Genomic DNA, 12,666 nt, shown 5'->3' on the forward strand with positions numbered 1-12,666 from the left:
TTTCATGATCTTCCCAAACCGGTCCAGACAGAATCCCTGAAATATTCGAGAAACAGCCGAAACTCTTCTCTTCTGAAAGCTCTTACTGCATCGTTCCTCTATGCGTCACTGTTTCTCAATTGAAACTTCCCGCAGTTATCGTGTTTATTGCCCCTTTAACAAGAATCGCTTGTTGTATCCCTGTGGATAAAAGAGTCTGGTAAATGAACAAATGCTGCCTGGATCTGCATTATTCATCATCATGTGTTCTGTGTGCAGCTGCTCATGTCTGAATGTGATTCTGCACTGCAGAGGCTGATCAGACCTGATAGTTGAGCTCAGATCTGACCGGGGTTATCCTGCGTCTGGTTGGAGGAGGTTCAGTTAAACACACACACACACACACACACACACACACACACACACATAGAGAGAGAGTCAGTGAACACTCATCTGCTGCCTCCTACTCTCTGTGTTTTATATCAGTAAACCCCCCCCCCCCCCCCCCATCCTGCTGCATCCGTGTGTGAGACGCTCCTGCGTGAGTGTGTGTGTGTGTGTGTGTGTTCATGAATGGATCCACAGCCGGTCGGAATCAGCAGCGTCTCTGTGCCCAGAGGTAAAACACTCTGTGTGTGTGTGTGTGTGTGTGTTTCATAACTGTCATGTGCCTCAATTGTACAGTTTCAGTGTGTGTGATGCTGCTGCATGAGTGTGTGTGTGTGTCTGCCGATTCTGCATGTCAACATCACACTGAACAGATTGTTTTCATTTGTTGACTGATGCATTTCAATCACTCTCGGTCTGGACGACACACTTCAGCAGTTAATGGACAATTTTGTTATTGTAGTTTTGTGCATTTGGTTGAGATACATGGTGTGTGTGTGTGTGTGTGTGTGTGTGTGTAGGTGACTATGAGGACGCTTATCTCTTCTTTATTGTTTCACACCATGATCTGGGCCAGCACAGGTAAGATGTTCTCATTTCAATTATGTTTTTATTTCAGTATTGCTCTTGACTTTATTCTCCTCTCTGCTGGCAGAAATAGACCCCGCCCCCAAAATTGACGGACAGCAGACCTCGTCAGTCACGGTACAGGAGAACTTCACTCACCAGTTCAACTGCCAATCAGAGGGCTGGAATCCTCAAGCCCCGCCCCTGCTGACCTGGTACCTGAACGGGGAGAGGCAGAGCGAGGTGACGGGCAGCCGGGGGGCGGGGCGTCTGGTTATGACATCACCGGGGGATTCCGGAGTGCCTAGATACGGGTCCGAGCGCAACAGCACGTTCACGCTCAAACCCAGACGCTGGGACCGAGAGCTGGTGTGTGCGGCGCGAAACCCTGCCGGAGGAGAGAGTTACAACGCCACCGTCACGCTCAACGTCCAGTGTGAGTCCGGCACGCTCCGCTGATGAAGTTTATAAAAAAAACTGTTCACAACATGTTATATAATAATATAAACCATAACATGAGTAATAATTATATTTGTTAAATTAAGATAAATTATACTATTAAATAAAGCTGCAAGCAGCAATTATCGGGGTTCAAGCGTTTTAAGACTAGGCTTTAGGGGTTAGGGTCTAGGGGTTAGGGTCTAGGGATTAGGGATTAGGGATTAGGGTCTAGGGGTTAGGGTCTAGGGATTAGGGTCTAGGGGTTAGGGTTTAGGGGTTAGGGTCTAGGGTTTAGGGGTTAGGGTCTAGGGGTTAGGGATTAGGGGTTAGGGTCTAGGGGTTAGGGTCTAGGGATTAGGGTCTAGGGGTTAGGGTCTAGGGATTAGGGATTAGGGATTAGGGTCTAGGGGTTAGGGTCTAGGGATTAGGGTCTAGGGGTTATGGTTTAGGGGTTAGGGTCTAGGGTTTAGGGGTTAGGGGTTAGGGATTAGGGGTTAGGGTCTAGGGGTTAGGGTGTAGGGATTAGGGTCTAGGGGTTAGGGTCTAGGGGTTAGGGATTAGGGGTTAGGGTCTAGGGGTTAGGGTCTAGGGATTAGGGTCTAGGGGTTAGGGTTTAGGGGTTAGGGTCTAGGGTTTAGGGGTTAGGGTCTAGGAGTTAGGGTCTAGGGGTTAGGGTCTAGGGGTTAGGGTCTAGGGGTTTGGGTCTAGGGGTTAGGGTCTAGGGGTTTGGGTCTAGGGGTTAGGGATTAGGGGTTAGGGTCTAGGAGTTAGGGTCTAGGGGTTAGGGTCTAGGGGTTAGGGATTAGGGGTTAGGGTCTAGGGATTAGGGTCTAGGGTTTAGGGGTTAGGGATTAGGGGTTAGGGTCTAGGCAATCCCTCTTCAGGTTTCACATTAATCATAATGTGGCACAATTGTCATAAACTTGTAAACAAATGTGAGTGAGTTATAATAGTAATTTAAAAAAGTCTGAAAATGTATAAAAAGGCAAAACCAGTGAAAAGAACTATATTAGTTGTAGAGTACGTTGCAGAATATATTGGGTGTTAAGAAAAGTAGCACCACCCGGTGGCCATTGTTTTTCAGACTTCGCACACACCTCTAGGTCCGAGAGTCAAACGTACCCACCAAGTTTCATTCCAATCAGCCTCTGTTATCCGGGTCTAAGAGGCGCGCCAACTTCACTGGCCGAAGACAGCCATGTTTTTCGTGATACAGGAACCTCATCATGGCCACTTGGACAAAGACAAAGACACCGCATGCCAATTTTCTAGTCAAATCAGACTAATGGTTGCATAGTTACAGCTGTATTTATGTTTGTTTGTTTTTATATTGTAGCGCCACCAAGTGGTGAATCACCAGAGTTTTTTTTTTGTACGACCACAGAATGAGCTTGTACACGAGGATAACAAGTTTGGTGAGAATATCTCAGACATTTTGGCGTTCCGTCGCGAGGATTGCATGTGTTATTAATGATAATACCAATAATATTCTTTTAAATTTTGTTCTGTCGGTCAGATATTTGACATAAGATAATGACTTCACTGGTTAAATTTTATGTTTCAACCACAGGCCTTGGCTTTAAAAGCATGAACTAACCTCGTTCCTCGTGTCCCAGTCCAGCCGGAGATCTTGCGTGTGGACGCCCACTACAGAGAGACCGCGGACCCCGGCCTCTCCCTCATCCTCTTCGCTTTGGTTCGGTCCAACCCCCCCGCCACCATCACCTGGGTGGATCGGTCCGGTCAGCTGCTGGCCAACAGCTCCGACTTCCTCATCCTGGACTCCCGGAGCCATCCGTGGCTGGCCAATCACAGCCTGCAGGTCACTCTGAGCAGCCTATCAGGAAACATCTCGGTCAACGCCAACAACAGCCTTGGCTCCGCCCACAGCAACCTCACGCTCACAGGTGGGACGATCCGATAATAATCATAACTGTGTGTTGATCATCAGATCCTCATATTAGAGTTATTTCTGAAGGATCAAGACACTGAAGACTGGAGTAATGATGCTGAACATTCGCAGTAATAAATGACACTTTACTATTTATTCACATAAAAACAGCTGTTTTACATTTAGAATAATATTTCATTGTTTTTAAAGCTGCACAGTGTAACTCTTTTAGTTTATTCTTTGCTAAAAACACTTAGTTCTTTCAAAAATATATGTGCTCATTAATGTATATTTACTTCGTTCAAGTAAAGTATTCTCATGAGTGTATAATATGCCATTGAAAATACACACGGGTAAGGGGCTCTAATGTCGGCCTCCATCTTGAAAGTACATTAGACAAAGAGGGACATACCCGTTAATTCAAGCTTCGCCTTTCGCGTTTACGTTTGAGTTAACACTCACTGGAAGCCATGTTAATCTTGGACTACATTGGCCACCGTAGGAGTTAAAACGAAATCGGAATTGAGAGGAACAGAAGCTAATATTCCCTGGATGGTCATATACCTTTTCACCACTAGATGGGGGTAAAAATCACACAGTGCAGCTTGATCAAATAAATGCAGCAGAAGAGATTTTTCAGAAGCATCTCACCGACCGGCGGTGTATAAAGGTGTATTTTTATGTCCCGTTCCTCCAGATTTCCTGCAGTCGCGAGTGGAGGTGCCGATGTTCGGGATAGTGACGGGTGGTGTCGCCGGCGTCGTCACCCTCCTCATCTTCACCTTGATGGTCTTCTTCCTCCTGCAGAAGGACAAAACCAAAGCCATCGGTACAGATCCTAAACGATACAACCCCGCAGATGAAAGTGTGTATATTCATGTGTTCATAAACGCCTCTTTCTGTATTGTTCCTCAGAAGAGCCCGTCGGAGCGCATCTGTCCTCCAAACGGTGCGACACGTCTCCCAGCATTCTCTGCTAGTAATACCATCACTGAACGATGATGTCGTGACTGCTCTGGTGTTTGTCGGTTGCAGGAACGAGATGGTGAAGATTCAGGTGAACGGTTTTTATCTCCCCAGAGAGAACATGTCTTTACCGTCTCACGTGCAGCTGAACGACGACCGCACGCTCTGTAAGGGTGAGTCCCGAGCTGCCGATCTGACGGATAACATTTGCCAATAAAGCAGCGTTTCCATCCCAACCAACATTTGAGATGCTGCGATGCCATTGGTCTGCTGGTTACTCCAGTCATCCAATCACAGCCTCTGCTGAGCCAGTCACATGAGGTTTGAGGGATTTACACAGTAAATTGGCTTCCGTCGTAGATTATAATACATTATCTTATCAGATAAAACAATGATCCTCCGCGATTGAGTGCACGAGTGTTTTATAGAATTTATAAATGGAGTATTTTTATGCAATCTCCCAAAATTTGCTTAAAATATGGAAACCTATGTAATGTGAGTCTCTAAAACATCACCTGTCTCAGGGCAGAAGATCTCCAGACCAAACACTCTGGAGAGAAGACGCGCTGACGAGGAAGAGGAGGATCTGTCTGCGGCCTACGCTGCCCGAGGTCAGAGGTCATGACCTTAAAGGGACAGTTCACCCAACAATGTAAATCCCGACATCATTTACTCTCCCTCATGGCTTTCCAAACCCATGACTTTCATTCATCTTCTGAACGCAAATGTAGATGATTATAATGAAATCTGAGAGATTTATGTGACTATTCACCGAAAACTCTGACATAAAGAGATGGAAAAATAAACCCGTAAGAATAGAGCGCTTTAGATCCAAAAACCAAGTCTTCCGAAGAGACACGGTTTAGTTTAGTTTATTCACATCTTAACTTTGTTTAGCGAACATAAACTGTTCTGATAAACAAACCTGATTGGTTTATCAGCTTACCATATTTGATGAGCTGATCAGTGTTTATATGTGAATAAAAGCCTAAATTAAATTATACATTTTTGGGCGAACTGTCCCTTTAAAGAACCCTGATATCAAGAACCAATAACGAGAGACCTAGTGTTCCTCACTGAGAACGATTGTGTCCCGACAGGTTTCGCTCGCTATCCGATGGTGGGATACATCTATAAAGTGAGCAGCACCAGCAGTGACGAGATCTGGCTATGAACATCTGGACACTCTGACCTCTGACCTCACGAGGCCTGATCCAGCTCAACCCTGACAGCAGGCAGAAGATCGGTTTCAGCGTTCTTATCACTCGACAAACATCAACACAGATTTACTGACAAACTTTGACTGCAGCTCAAGAGTTTGAGTGACAGACTGCTTTGTCCTGGTGAAGAACTACACTACCCATAATGCACTGAGCAGAGAAAACGCTGCTACTATGGAAACGGGGACTTTCCCCCACAGACTTGCTAGGTATCAGCAAACTAACATTAGTTAATTGTATTGTGCTGGTGACGATTCTCTCATACAATCAGAAAACGCTTGAATTCAGGGACAGAGATTCATGGATCCGTAGTTCATTTAGAAGTACCTGTACATGAATGGACTGTAAATATGTGCTCTCATCAGTATTTACCCAGAGTTCATTGCTGCTATAAGGAATGATGCTACATCATATTTATGTAATATAAAGGAATGTTCAGTAAATATGCATATTTTGTGAAATACATGTATTTAGATGAATAGAAATATAAAGATTATTGAAATCATATTTGTAAAGCTCATTCTGAGTCTGATCCAGCAGGAGGCGCCACTGGTTTAACTTTACCTGAGCTTAGCTAGTGCTAGTTTATTCTTACTCCAGTGTGATTGTCCTTCTCTTGCTTGTGAAAGTTGCTGTATTATTATTATTGTGAGAAATAGGCCTACCTCAATAAAGTCTATAGAGAATAACACATCATACGTGATTACTGTAATGTTGTGTGTGGAATGAAGTGTGTGTTTTGAAGGATGTTCGCAGGTGTTTGTGGTCTTCAGTTTACGGTGCCGGAAGTCGATCTTTCATCTGCAGGTTTTGCTCTTATTGATGTCAGACTGTGTGGAAGAGCACAAAAACACATATAAAACACACACGAGCCATAATCGCGGCTGTCACGTGTGTGTGTGTGTGTGTGTGTGTGTGTGTGTTTGTCCTGAGGCGTTGAGCTCGTGACGCCGAGCGCGGGAAGAGGTTCAGGCCCGGATCGTGTTCTGGCTTCCGGTTGATCTCGGTCTTCAGACTCACACGAGGATCCGGAGCTTCTGTGGAAACTTCACTCGAGCTACATTTAACACAAACTACGGTAACTCTTTATTTTACAGTTTCCTTGTTGTATATGTTACTTACCATAATAATTATGCATAATTACATGCAACTAACCCTCAACCTAATTGTTGTTAATTGTGATCACTCAGGACTTAAATATACAATTACTCTCTAACAATGGCACCTTAAAATAAAGTGTAAAGTTAACCGAAATTACTATTATAAACCAGCAGGTTACAGTTTATTTGGAGGTTACTGTCTCCTTGTTTCATGTGTTACATGTACTTATAACAGTAAATTAGCATAATTACATGCATGGTAAGTACATCGTCTATTAATATTATTCAGCACTTGAATATATGATTGCACTGTAACATTACCCTTTATTTTAAGGTGACACAGTTTGATCGTACTTACTCAATTAAGTAATATTAATTAACCATGCACTTACTATAGAGTTACACTTTGGTTTAATTATGCTTAGGCTAATGTGCTGTTATTACTTAAGTAAATTAATGGATCGCCTTAAATTAAAGTGTTACTTAAAAGCGTATTTAAATTGTTTTATATATGGAGGGGATTTGAGCTTTGAACTATAGTTGTAACTGTAATGTGATATTAATATAATATATCTTGTTAGAGATACACCTATATATAGACTTTTTTATTATAATTTATTGTAACGCTTTACAATAAGGTTTGATTTGTAAACATTAGTTAACTGTATGAAAAATGCTTTTACAGCGTTTATTAATCTTAGCAAATGTTAGAACATCTGCTAATACATTATTGTTATTATTATAGATTAATATATATTATTATGTATTGGATCTGAGCTGACACTGTTGTATTTTATTAATTCACTTTTAGAAAGATGAATAAATAACTGTAACAAACGTAATGCTCGTGTTAACGCGTTATCCGGTATATGATACGGTTCATTTCATTGTTTATTCATGTAATCGTTCATAAAACAGTAATTTTATAACCAGAATTAATAAATGTTGTAAGTTTTTTAATATAATCATGGCATTTGAACAAATATGAATAATTGTAAGGACTTATCAAATGTTTTAATGGATCAGAAAGTTTTTCCTCATAACCAGTTCTGTGTGTGTGAGCTCAAGTGTGTGTGTGTGTGTGTGAGCTCAAGATGGAGGACGGTGATCTCTGAGCTTCTGTCTTTATGCGCAGGGGAGAGAATAATCACACACACACACACACACACACACACTGAGGATGGAGCGACGCTTGTTCTGGCTGTTGTGTGTGCTGGCTGCTCTGGGATCAGTCACATCGGACGGTAAGACTCGACTTCAGCTGGACGTGTTCACTCGTTGGCAGTGACAGAAGTTTAATGATGCGCTTTGCAGATCCTGTGGTGCTGCCAAAGTTCAGCATTGTGGAGAGCAGCAAGACTCTGGTGTGTGATAAAGGGAACTTTGAGCCCAAGTCTCTGACGGTGTCGGCTACCTACTCCTGCTGCTTAGATGACAGCGACGAAACGACCTGTTCTAAAGCTGTAGTGAAGACCCTGTGTGAGTAAACCCTGTGTGTGTGTGTGTAGAAACTTTGATCTGAGTGAACAGTGTGAGAAATATTTGCTTTAATGTTGAGGAATCTGGGGCTATTATCCTCAATCTGTCTTATAATGACCAGAACACACACACACACACTCCGTAAATCCTGGAAAATATACAGTAAAAAATGTCAACAGAATTACATTTACAGAACAACCTTTGAGAATTTAAAACTGTAATTATCAAAGCAAACGTAATGTGGCGAATCGAATGTTCTGATGAATAATAACGTTTACCGACAAACATCGTCATAACCCTGATCATAAATGATGAATCACAGACTCTTTTACACGAGCGGAGAGAGACGGGTTTACAGTAGAGACACAACCCATCATGGAAACACACACACACAATCAAAGCTGACTCTCTGACACACAGGGAATTCTGGGAAATGTCAGTTTGAGGTTTTTCACTGTAAATTATAAGATGATGCTATTTTTCACCTCCAGAAACTTTGAAGCGTTGTGTGCTGTAACGTTACATGAAAGCGTCCCATTGAGAACGGGAAAACCGTGACTCTACACTAAAGTACACTAAAGCAGACCAAACGCTTTTATTTTCTTCTCTCGCAGCCAAATCAGCACCATTCAGTGCATTACAACCCGAACGATCCTTTTGTGGAATAAAAGTTCTTCCATCTAAGTCAGTAAAGAAGCTTCATATGTGTGTGTGTGTGTGTGTGTGTGTGTGTGCGCAGCTGAAGAGAATCTGATCCAGTTGGACATGTCGGCTGTGATCACGGTTCTGGTGAGCGATGTCCTCGTCACGGCTCTCATCGGATGGGCCGTTTACATCGTGTGTGCTCAACCCTCCACCCGGGCCAGCTACCAGGACAGCAAAGGTGAGGCACACACACACACTCACACACTCTCACACACTCTCACACACACACTGATCCTCTCTATCCTCTGTGTGTCCAGCCTCGGACCGGAAGAACCTGATCTCGAACGAGCGCCCGGCTGACGGCGCGTCAGGAGACATGTATCAGGTGCTCTTACATTTATTTAAGCTTTATTTTATCAGGGATGCCGATTGAGAACAAATTCTCATTTACATAAGAAATAATATCTTGTTTTTTGATATTTAAACAAAATCTAAATGATCTAAGTTATCTAAATCTAAGTTAAAAGCTAAAGGGGAGAGAAATAAAATCTTGTTTTCCATGTTAATTCAGATTATTTTTCTCTCCACTTTGGCAGAAACTGTAATTTTGCTTGTTTAGATTTTTTAATTAATTATATAAATTAACAAGATATGATTTCTTGTATTTTCCTTATCTAGTAAATGCATCTTGATTTGGACTGGAAACCAGTGCAGTGTGTGTGTGTGTGTGTGTGTGTGTGTGTGTGTTATTTTACATCATGTCTGTCAGTGTTTCAGTGGAAAACGTTAGACAAGTAAATTATAGGAATTATAATACTATAAAATAAATAAGATTAAATGTACGTAATTTGACATTATCACACTAGATGAATGACGTTCTTGTGGAAACACTTTACAATCAGTGTTTTAGTTAATTAAGAACTAATTTATTATTTATCAATCTCATTTCATGTTAATCTCAACATTTACAAAAACTTGTCTAACGTTTTCCAAGTACGCTAATAAAATCAAAACTTGCATCTCTTAATGAGTTAATGCTTTAAATAACATCATTTTATTCTATTGACAGCCAAACTGTTTCTCTTGACTTTATATATCTAAATATACTCTAATGAAGGGTCAAATATTAATATTAAAAACTAAAAATTTCCAGATGATATTTTACACCAAATGTATAATGTTTATATTTCTCACAGCATAATGGGGTCTGTATACGTGAGATTTCTAGCTGGCTTTTATAAGTTATACAGGGTCATTAAATACATAGTTACGCTTACTGTGAAGTTTAATTAATGTGTGATTGATAATTAATGTTTTATCTGTGATCCAGCGGCTGAACACGCGCACCGACGAGTACAGCACTCTTCACGCGCAGCGCAAACCCAAGAACAGCAAATACCCCTGAGCCCAAGAAGAAGAAGAAGAAGCCTGGGTTACACCGGGTTATTAGAGGAAATAATGTCTTATATCAGTTTATTAGAGGAAATAATGTGTTTTATCAGTTTATTAGAGGAAATATTGTGTTTTATCAGTTTATTAGAGGAAATAATGTGTTATATCAGTTTATTAGAGGAAATAATGTGTTTTATCAGTTTATTAGAGGAAATATTGTGTTTTATCAGTTTATTAGAGGAAATATTGTGTTTTATCAGTTTATTAGAGGAAATAATGTGTTATATCAGTTTATTAGAGGAAATAATGTGTTTTATCAGTTTATTAGAGGAAATATTGTGTTTTATCAGTTTATTAGAGGAAATATTGTGTTTTATCAGTTTATTAGAGGAAATAATGTGTTTTATCAGTTTATTAGAGGAAATATTGTGTTTTATCAGTTTATTAGAGGAAATAATGTGTTATATCAGTTTATTAGAGGAAATAATGTGTTTTATCAGTTTATTAGAGGAAATATTGTGTTTTATCAGTTTATTAGAGGCAATAATGTGTTATATCAGTTTATTAGAGGAAATAATGTCTTATATCAGTTTATTAGAGGAAATCTGTCTATCTTCAAATACTGCTGTGTTGCTCTAAAACGCTTTCATTCTCTGTAGTTGATGTAAATGCTTCAAATAAACGCTTGCGAGTCAATAAACATGTCTTTCCCATCCGCTGTGCCGTCGCTTCTGTCTCAGATCACAGATCTCTTCAGTTCAGCTCATTAAAGCGAATGTGCAGGTCGCTGTCGATTAGCGCAGACTGAATGAAGGTGTTTACGGTAAAGATATGAATACACTAAAACATAACCGCAATTTTAACGGTAAAAGACTGATAGAAGTATCTCCTAACCCTAACGGTAAAAGAACGCTACAGTGCAAAACTGTTAATTGGTTAACAGAAAGTTTCCGTAAATAAGTGTGATATAATTTTACTGTAAAATACAGTTAAATTTACAGTTTTTGAAAGTGAAAAAGAACAACTCATTGTATAATTTACAGCGAAAAAACGGAAATTGACATTCCCACAATTCGCTGTGTGACACTTCACATTTGATGTGTTTTTGTTTAAATAACTGGTTCCTCATAGTTTTCTTGTTTGTTTTTTCTTCTAATCAGTTATGTACATTAGGGTTTTATGTTACATTTAATGTTGTTCAATTAATGTTTATTGCATTTTTTTAATTTCATGTCTGTTACCATGATGGTGTTTAATGTTTGTGTGAATGACGCTGTGCAGCTTCTTTATATAAGTATTGATCTCCTAATGGAAGACTGCTTGTGATTGATCATGTGACTCATCTCTGCTGTGATGATTGTTGGTTGTCAGTTACAATGGTACAAAACAGATAACAATTTATCAAAAGGTTGGTAAGTCAACATTTTATCAGAAAATTAAATATGGTTAAGTACTGTAAATTTACAGTAATACAACGTTTCTACCGTATTTTTTTTTACCGTTTTTACCGTTTTTTTTGCCGTTTTTTTACCGTAAAAATTTCGGTTTTATTTTTACAGCGTATGATGCAGGTAGAAACATGAATTATTGAGAACGTTTAAAGGAATCGTTCAGCCAAAAATGATCATCCTGTCATCGTTTACTCGTATCGCTAATAAACAAAGGAAGATATTGTGAGGGATATCAGTGAAAGTCGGTGTTGTCTGGTTCTCCTAAATAACTTATTTGTGTTCAGCGGAAGAAATAAAGTGATCAGGGTTGAACAACATAAGGATGAAAGGAAGCTTACTCACGTCACCAGAGCTCCGTTTTAGGAAACCGGTCTTTGATTGGTTATAATTAGTCACCAGCTCATTTCTGGTGTGTTTTCTTTGTGGTTTCCGTTCCGAGACGAGAAAAGCAGAAAACTGCCTGAACAATATCAACGTTCACATCAACCACACAGACACATGCATTCATACACACACGCAAACCCATACAACACAGATATATTATAAATATGTCTGTCTAACTTTCCCATTAAGTTATAAAAGTGTATTCCTGAATGTTCCATGAATGTTTAAAATTTGGGAACATGTTTTGGGGCCAGATAACGCCAAACAAACGTTACAGGAAGAACGTTTGTACGTATCTTTAGGAGAACCTTGGCAGAACATTAGCCAAAGCCCGAGAACCTTCCCTGTTTGGGTTTATACACACATGCACGTCCTGTTTACCGTCTTTACCGAAGATTACCGTCTTCTACAATCACATCGACACATTTCACAATACTTTTTCAAAACTCTTCACACAGTTCTCCTAACCAACGTTCAGCTTTGCACAGTGACTAAATGCTTCAGTGACTATACGGAAGTAGTCGAAGTCAGAAGAGCAAGTCAACACAGAAGGGTACATCCTATATGACTTGTTCAAGTTCAAACCCAGAAGCAAAGCTATAAGGACTCAGCTATGGCTATGCTAATATAGCACAAACAAAGCCACTGAGATTCTTGTGAACCAGACTCTATACTCCAAGGGAATCGCAGGGGAGTTTAAGCCCTACTCAGAAACCCTAATAACTAACTAATTAGTAGAGTTGCAAATGAGAGAATTATTCTCG

At 40.3% G+C, this 12,666-nt stretch overlaps 2 protein-coding genes across 4 annotated transcripts; both read left to right on the plus strand.

The window, feature by feature from the left end:
• The first annotated feature begins 487 nt into the window (after positions 1 to 487).
• tmem25 (transmembrane protein 25) lies at positions 488 to 6,154 on the plus strand. Of its 3 annotated transcripts, none has more exons than XM_039670021.2 (9): positions 488 to 598; positions 888 to 948; positions 1,022 to 1,369; positions 2,991 to 3,281; positions 3,963 to 4,094; positions 4,181 to 4,214; positions 4,301 to 4,404; positions 4,756 to 4,842; positions 5,332 to 6,154. In XM_039670021.2, the coding sequence occupies exons 2-9, from the start codon at positions 894 to 896 to the stop codon at positions 5,403 to 5,405; spliced, it is 1,125 nt and encodes a 374-aa protein (XP_039525955.2). In that variant the 5' UTR covers positions 488 to 598; positions 888 to 893; the 3' UTR covers positions 5,406 to 6,154. The 3 variants fall into 3 exon arrangements, with proteins under 3 accessions (XP_039525955.2, XP_039525957.2, XP_039525956.2); XM_039670023.2 differs by having other exon boundaries at positions 515 to 598; positions 4,756 to 4,883; XM_039670022.2 differs by having other exon boundaries at positions 515 to 598; positions 4,184 to 4,214.
• Positions 6,155 to 6,325: 171 nt separating this feature from the next.
• On the plus strand, positions 6,326 to 10,780 carry LOC120478231 (uncharacterized). Its single transcript, XM_039670037.2, has 6 exons — positions 6,326 to 6,529; positions 7,687 to 7,795; positions 7,866 to 8,030; positions 8,770 to 8,913; positions 8,993 to 9,060; positions 10,006 to 10,780. Exons 2-6 carry the CDS (start codon positions 7,732 to 7,734, stop codon positions 10,078 to 10,080), a joined length of 516 nt encoding a protein of 171 aa, XP_039525971.2. The 5' UTR covers positions 6,326 to 6,529; positions 7,687 to 7,731; the 3' UTR covers positions 10,081 to 10,780.
• The last annotated feature ends 1,886 nt before the right edge of the window (positions 10,781 to 12,666 follow it).

The sequence above is a fragment of the Pimephales promelas genome, chromosome 16 (genome assembly GCF_988280905.1).
Source record: "Pimephales promelas chromosome 16, fPimPro1.hap1.1, whole genome shotgun sequence".
In the NCBI taxonomy this organism is placed as follows: Eukaryota; Metazoa; Chordata; class Actinopteri; order Cypriniformes; family Leuciscidae; genus Pimephales; species Pimephales promelas.